At 31.3% G+C, this 7,161-nt stretch overlaps 1 protein-coding gene across 1 annotated transcript; it reads left to right on the top strand.

Annotated features, from left to right (window-relative positions):
* The first annotated feature begins 1,174 nt into the window (after window positions 1–1,174).
* On the top strand, window positions 1,175–2,820 carry LOC120091203 (PAR1 protein). The gene is made up of 3 exons (XM_039049119.2): window positions 1,175–1,591; window positions 1,687–2,013; window positions 2,409–2,820. Exons 1-3 carry the CDS (start codon window positions 1,525–1,527, stop codon window positions 2,558–2,560), a joined length of 546 nt encoding a protein of 181 aa, XP_038905047.1. The 5' UTR covers window positions 1,175–1,524; the 3' UTR covers window positions 2,561–2,820.
* The last annotated feature ends 4,341 nt before the right edge of the window (window positions 2,821–7,161 follow it).

Consider the following 7,161-nt stretch of genomic DNA (forward strand, 5'->3'; position numbering starts at 1 on the left):
TTTATAATGCTTAAAGCCCACCATTAATTTAAACTTTTTAGACAACTGTACTTTCGTTTTACTAACACAATAGACCTTATACATCCTTGATCCTAAGATAAATGAAATTTTCTAGTATTCCTATAGTACCATACTCGTTCAAAGTATAAGTTTGTTTTCATAAATATTTATAAACCTTGTATCAGGGGTGTTCATGGGTTGGGTTGAAAGACTTTTTAGACCCAACCCAATTATTCGGGTTATAAATTTTTTCAGCCCAAATAACCCTTATTAAAAAATGAACCTAACCCAACCCAACCATAAAATATTTGGGTTAAGTTGGTTTGGGTTAATTGGGTCATTTATTTAAAATTTTATTATAAAAAGAAGTAAAACGTAGATATGTAAAAATCTAATTTAGTTGTTTTCATATATTGAATTAAGATTAACAACTCAATTTCAATTTATATAGTGAAAATTTTCTTTCTAAAGTGTAGAGAAATTACTTTTAAAAGTTGTTGAAAAATAAATTATTCAAAAAATATTGGAATTAAATAAAATTATAATCAATATATATATAAATAATTGTATTATAAGTAATAAAAGAATATATTTTAAATTTAATAATAAATTCGGGTTCGTTTGGATTTGTCTGGGTTATATTAGGTGAATTCATGAACCAACCCAACCCATAAAATTTTCATTTATTTGAACCAAATCCAATTCAAATGAGTTGATAACCCAATCCAAACCATACGGGTTGGGTTGAGTTGATCGATTTTTTCGGATCATCGGATTTTTTGAATACTCCTATTTCGCATTGTTGTTAGTAGATCTCACCATACTTTTTAAAATATACTACCGTGACGCATAATAAGTAGAAGGAATATGAAAAATTGTCCAAATTATTGTAGGATAAGAAAATTTCCTCAATATAAATAAACAAACTAATTAATAGTTTATTTTTTTTCTTTTTGTAAGAACGTATTATTTTCCCTGAAATAAATAAATAAATAAAGGAGGACAGAACAGATCCCACACCCTGGAAGTTTCTTCAACGTGGAAACCTTCAAGAAAGTTATTCTTCCAATTTTCTTTTTTCAAAAAAAAAAAAAAAAAAAAAAAAAAAGAAACCCAAATGGCAAGAAGAAATGTGAATGGCTAGAAAACGAGGATTTATTGACTTTAAGGACTTAATTAAAATTGAATTCCACAAACGTGTCCCTTTTTAATTTAGATTTAACGCGTCGTTTGGTTTAGCAACTCGAACACAAACACAAGCAGCGGGCGTTGCATTGCAGCCCAACCTCCCTTTAAAAGCCGGCGTCGCCTCTATCTTTTCCTCTATTTATAGCCTTTCCCTGGAATATTGCAACAACACTCATCTCTCCTTTCTTTTTTCTCCTCAATTATACTAATTCCTCGGCCTCTTCCATTTTTTTCTCTCTTATATATACACAACTAAATTCCCTCTTTCAATTCCTCCCCCCATTTCAATTTTACTTCCCTATAGCCACAAAACAATCACAAACATCTCATATCTCAATGGCTATCTCCAACAAACTTGCTTTGGTTCTTTTCATCTCCTCGCTTTTCGTCTCTGCATCTTTTGGTACGTTTAAGTTGTTCATCATGTGTATTAATTCTTCTTCCAAAGCCTGAAATTAATTAATTGGTAATGATGTTCTTTTTTTTTTTCTGAAACAGGGGAGCTTGTGTGCGAGGAATTGTCTGTGGATGTTTGTGCATTCTCGATAGCCTCATCGGGGAAGAGATGTTTGTTGGAGACATCAGAGACGAAAGAAGGCAAATTTGAATATCAATGCAGGACTTCTGAGGTTGTGGTTGAATGGATGGCTGATTACATTGAGACCGATCAGTGCATCGACGCTTGTGGCCTCGACCGCAACTCCGTCGGTATCGCCTCCGACGCCCTCCTCGAGCCTCAATTCACCGCCAAGCTCTGTTCCCCCGCCTGCTACCAGAAATGCCCCAACATTGTCGATCTTTACTTTAACATGGCCGCAGGAGAGGGTCAGTAAAATTTTACCTTCTTAACCTTTTATAGCACAATCGAGTTAATTAAAAGAAACAAAAAAGTGCGAATATAACTCATGATTTGGTAGAACAATTTTTCATCTCTAGCTAACTTGAGATTAAAGGAAAGAACTAATTAATTAATTAATTATGTCAATTGATTATTTAATTTTGTTGAATTGGAAAAACATTCCTTCATGCATATACTTTAACTTTTTCTGCATGCATGGGAAGCTTGATCATACCTTGCTTCCCTTGCAATAATAATAATATGTATGTATACTTATTGAAATTTGTAGAAAATTTGAATGAACCTTTCTAAAGAAGAAAAGCCGTAGATATATAACTTTGAATACGAAGCTAATATGTTGTAAATTTTAATTATATTGCAGGAGTATTCTTGCCTGACCTTTGTGAGAGACAACGCACGAACCCCCACCGCGCCATGGTAGAGCTGTTGAGCTCCGGTGCTGCGGCAGGTCCCGTGTCATCGGCGGATGTCAACGCAGTCTTCCCAGCAGCTGATGCCCCGGCTCCCATGTGAAAACGAAGTTGATTATTTATTATTTGGTTGGTGATTGTTTTTTTAATTATTGTTAATTTCCTCGTATACGCACACAGAAGAGGAAATAAATAGAATAGTAAAGGTTGTAAGGGAAAAAAATGAGTTGAATTTCTTTGAAATTCACTTTTATTTTGATATCACAATACGTGAGACGTGTGTACGTCTTTTCCCATTTTTCTTCTTTTCAGTGTTCCCCATATACAGTGAATTGGCATAATAAAGAAAGCATTGTTTATTTATTTTCCCTTTCTATTTTTTTCTTCTCCTAATTTTTATTCTATAGGTTTAATTAATTTATATTGACTACTCCCATGCATATTAATAAATCCATAACTCCAAAGACAAGGTAAAACATATTTAAAAAAATACCGACCAATCATATATTACATATCATTACATGCACCCAAAAACAAATTAACTTGTTTTGTTTTTTTTAAAAAATGTTTTCAAGAATATATTTCTTGGCAGACAAGTTAGTTGTATTTTGTGGAAATTGTCAAGGTCAACTATGTTGTTAAGCGATTGACCAATTCCAAATCGACGCGGATGTATCTTTTGTTTTTACTGGTTCTCAATTGATTCAACTTGCCCATTTATTATAGAATTATCATTTTTAATTTTATAGGCGAATTACAATCTTTCATGTAACTTTTCAGTTTTCATATCCATTTAGTTGGTTCTTTTTATTTACTATTTTTAAACTATAGTTTGATTTCAACAATATATTTGTGTGGTGATCAAAATCCAAAACTATTCATGATAATTTGTGACATATCTTTGCTTAATGATGCTGCAATTTATAAAATAGTTATTATGTATTCTTTTTTTCTCATTATTTTGACTTCTAACATTTCAAAATGTCTAATTATACATAGACTTTAATAAATATTTGAGTCATTACTATTGTTTGTCTCCTACTATTGACTTACCCAAATATTTGGCTCTAGTACATACATTCTTATATGCTAGCACAATGATATATACTTCAAATTATTATTCATTTGTTAAAAGACAAAATAAGATCAATAGGAATCATAATGCCATCATAGATAATATATACATTTTAGAAGCTTGAAGACTAAATAAAAAAAAACACTGAAGAAACAAAACAAATACTTAGAAGAATTAAAAACCAAAATAGAATAAACTTAAAAGTCCAAAGACCATAACTAGAGCTAGATGGATAAAGATATGAATGAAAACTTTTTTCTCTCTTGGAGCGTGGTTAGTCATAATTAATGAGTATGATGATTCAAATCGATAACATTTTGATCGAGATTATAATGTCTTAACTTGTTAAACTCTTTTCAAGTGACGAATGTGCGATGACTATAAAATATTATATCAAGTCAATACAAGAAAAATGTACTCTCCCGACACCTAACATTGTTGAGAAATAGCTAAAAACACGTAGGGAGATCATCTCCTGATGCCGTTGGCGTCATCGGGATACTTACTCCCGACGTCAATTGCCACCCCATCGGGAATTCATTATGTCTGAATTACTCATTAATCTCCCGATGAAGTGTTTAATCGTCGGGAATTTTTTTTTTTTTTTTTTTTTTTTTTTTTTTTAATGTTCATAGTTAATTTAATTATTTTTAAATTTGATCTTCATAACTTAAAATTTAGAACCCAAATCAATAATAATTGAGCAAAGGAAAAGCTTCCACATATATTTAAAAAGCAACCAAAATTATTGTTAATATTGTTGTTACATATAAGAGAGATAGGTGCACTAGAGAATAATTAATGTTTACATATATAGAGAGTACAAGAGAAGTGTGTTTACATGTAGCTTCTAACCCCAAAAGCACCTCCAAAGCATCAAATTTACTTACTATATAATTAAATTGAGATATTAGATTATATTGTCAACCCACTTCAATGAATCCTACAAACAATTATAAGACACAAAAAAAAAAAAAAAAAAAAAAAAATTCACACCAACTCCTCCACAAACACACAAAAACAACAAACTTACACTTATTAACGATTCAGCCTACTTCAATGAATCTTACAAACAATTTTAAAATACCAAACTCCATTTAGAGCTCTAACAAAAGTTTAAATAAGCTCAATCCACCCCACACAACATTCAAAATTCATAGACTTCAACTAAACACACAAAACCCCATTTATAAGATGCAATACACTAAACTCAACCTACCCTACATAACATTCAAATTTCATAGACTTCAACCAAACATACAAAAACTCTATTTAGGTCTCCAAAAGAAGTAAAACTAAGCTCAACCTACCTCTTGCAACATTCAAACTTCATAAACTTCAATCAAGCACACAAAAACTCCATTTAAATCTCCAAAATAAGTAAAACTAAGCTTGGATATCAAAAAATTCGAACCAATTTCAATCCACCTCACACAACATTCAAGCTTGGCTACCATAACTGCAAAATAACCAACAATTCATTATCATAAATCTAATAGTAGGACATAACTACGTTGTTGTGATAAGTGCAGGTTGACAACATATTAGGCAATTAAAATTTTGAAGTAGTCATACCAACTCTTTTTATGATTTGTTTGAGTCTTTTATAAATTGTTAACACTAGACCTAAAAGTATAAACCTTACTATTTTATCCCTTTTTCTTACATTCCTATTACTGCTAAAAGTAATTTGGGTTTATTCTTTTTTCTTTTTTCTTTTTCTTTTTTCTTTTTTGTCCATTTGACAAATAGTTTTTTTTGTGTATAAATTGATTATTGGTCTCATTGTATTCATTATGTTTAATAGAATACAAATGAGAAGTTTTTGCACCCGTGGTAGATTTTGTTTATACTTTAAAAATTTGTTGACTCATATGCTTTGATGGGTCACTAAACTTACTAGACTTGTACTTATTTGACTTTTTTATTTTATATTATTAAAGTATTGAATCACTAAATATTAGAGATCAGTGTTAGTTAAGTTGTTAGTGACAGTTTTAGTAGAACAAATGTGTTGTTGGGAAGTAAAGGAATCTATAATCAATCATATTCATTATAGAAAATGATATGGACTTATTGCTATTTAATTAGTGAAACCAAAGAAGAGAATATCAGTCCATGGAACTATACCTAAATAATTAGTCAAAATTTAAATCTTAGAAAAAAAATTATCAAATCAAACAAACAAAACTTTCAAATCAAAACGAGAAACACTCATAAATACCTCATAAATCAAACAAAAACAAGCTCTAATCGCATAGATACACACCATAATCAAAATACTCCAAAACAAAAAGATTAAAAAAAATTTAATGAAAACATACCCATCAGTTGAACATGAAATTGATATGAGGAAAACACATTAGTAAGTGAGAAAAGAAAGAATAATGTGGGAGAAAAAAAATGAAACTTACTCACTGTCAATGGAAAAACAAGCCGAGAGGGAGGAGATGGACAAGCGGGCAAACAAACGACGAGTGACAGACGAAAAAACGACGGAAGATGGAAGAACAGATAAATAAAACTCTCAGTGACGGTGACTCTGATCTCTGCTAGGTTTGATAAGTAGAAGAGAGTAGATTTGCAAACTGAATTGTAGATCTGGAGTTTTTAAAACCCATCTCCTAATGGACTATCGTGAGTTGTCGGACGTTTGGTCCAAACTCCCAACGTGTTCATTAATGCGTCGGGAGATTGGACCAAACTCCCAATGTGTTCATTAATATGTTGGGAGATAGATCCAATCTCTCAACGCGTGTTTCTTGCTTGTCGGGAGTTCCAGTTCGTAAGAATTTTGTCGATAACTCCTAACATCTCCTTTACGTCATCAGGACAGATCCTCTCTCCCGACGGCTGATCTCCCGATGGTTGTTTTAGACGTTGGGAACGTCTCTTTTTCTTATAGTGAGTATTAAATAATAATAAAATATTAATTTTTTTTAATCTTTTTAAATATAAAAAATAACTTTTAAATCTTTTTGCTATAAAATATAAATATTTCTGAGATTTTTTTATCTATAAGAATTTTCTTTCTTTCTTTTTTTGGTTGTGTTTTATTAAATAATAATAAGAAAGATAAAAGTCGGTAAAGAAATTGTTTGAAAACAAGCATCACTTTAATTCCCAACGGGATTCCAACATATTTCAATTCCCATTTGAAGTTGACATTGGGCCGGCCCATAAGCATTGGGCCCGCCTATGGAGTTAACTTAAATTGGGTAGGTCCAAGCCCCAGGAGCAAGCATGTCAAATGCAAAAGGAGATTAAAATAAGAACTTATGCTTGCCAGAGGTATTTTCCTGGCGATATTTCATTTCCAACGGCTAAATAAATAGCTTCATTTTTAAAAAAGAATTGAAAATGTGTTGAATTGAACTCCTGGCGATATAAGATTGTAGGACTAGTCCCACTACGATTGATAGTATTTACTTGCTAGGAACAACAATATTGAGCCTCACCAATGTTGATTACAGACAAATATGTAATCATATTCTTCTTATTCATTAGAGGTTTTTGAAGAATTTTGAAGAAATGTATTCTCATTGAGTTGCATTTGAGTTTATGTAGATGTTATGCAGATGTGGTTCGATCTCTAATATTGATTATGTGATTCTTTTTGTTGAATGTGT

This window comes from Benincasa hispida, chromosome 11, assembly GCF_027475165.1.
Source record: "Benincasa hispida cultivar pf3 chromosome 11, pf3_genome.v1.1, whole genome shotgun sequence".
In the NCBI taxonomy this organism is placed as follows: domain Eukaryota; kingdom Viridiplantae; phylum Streptophyta; class Magnoliopsida; order Cucurbitales; family Cucurbitaceae; genus Benincasa; species Benincasa hispida.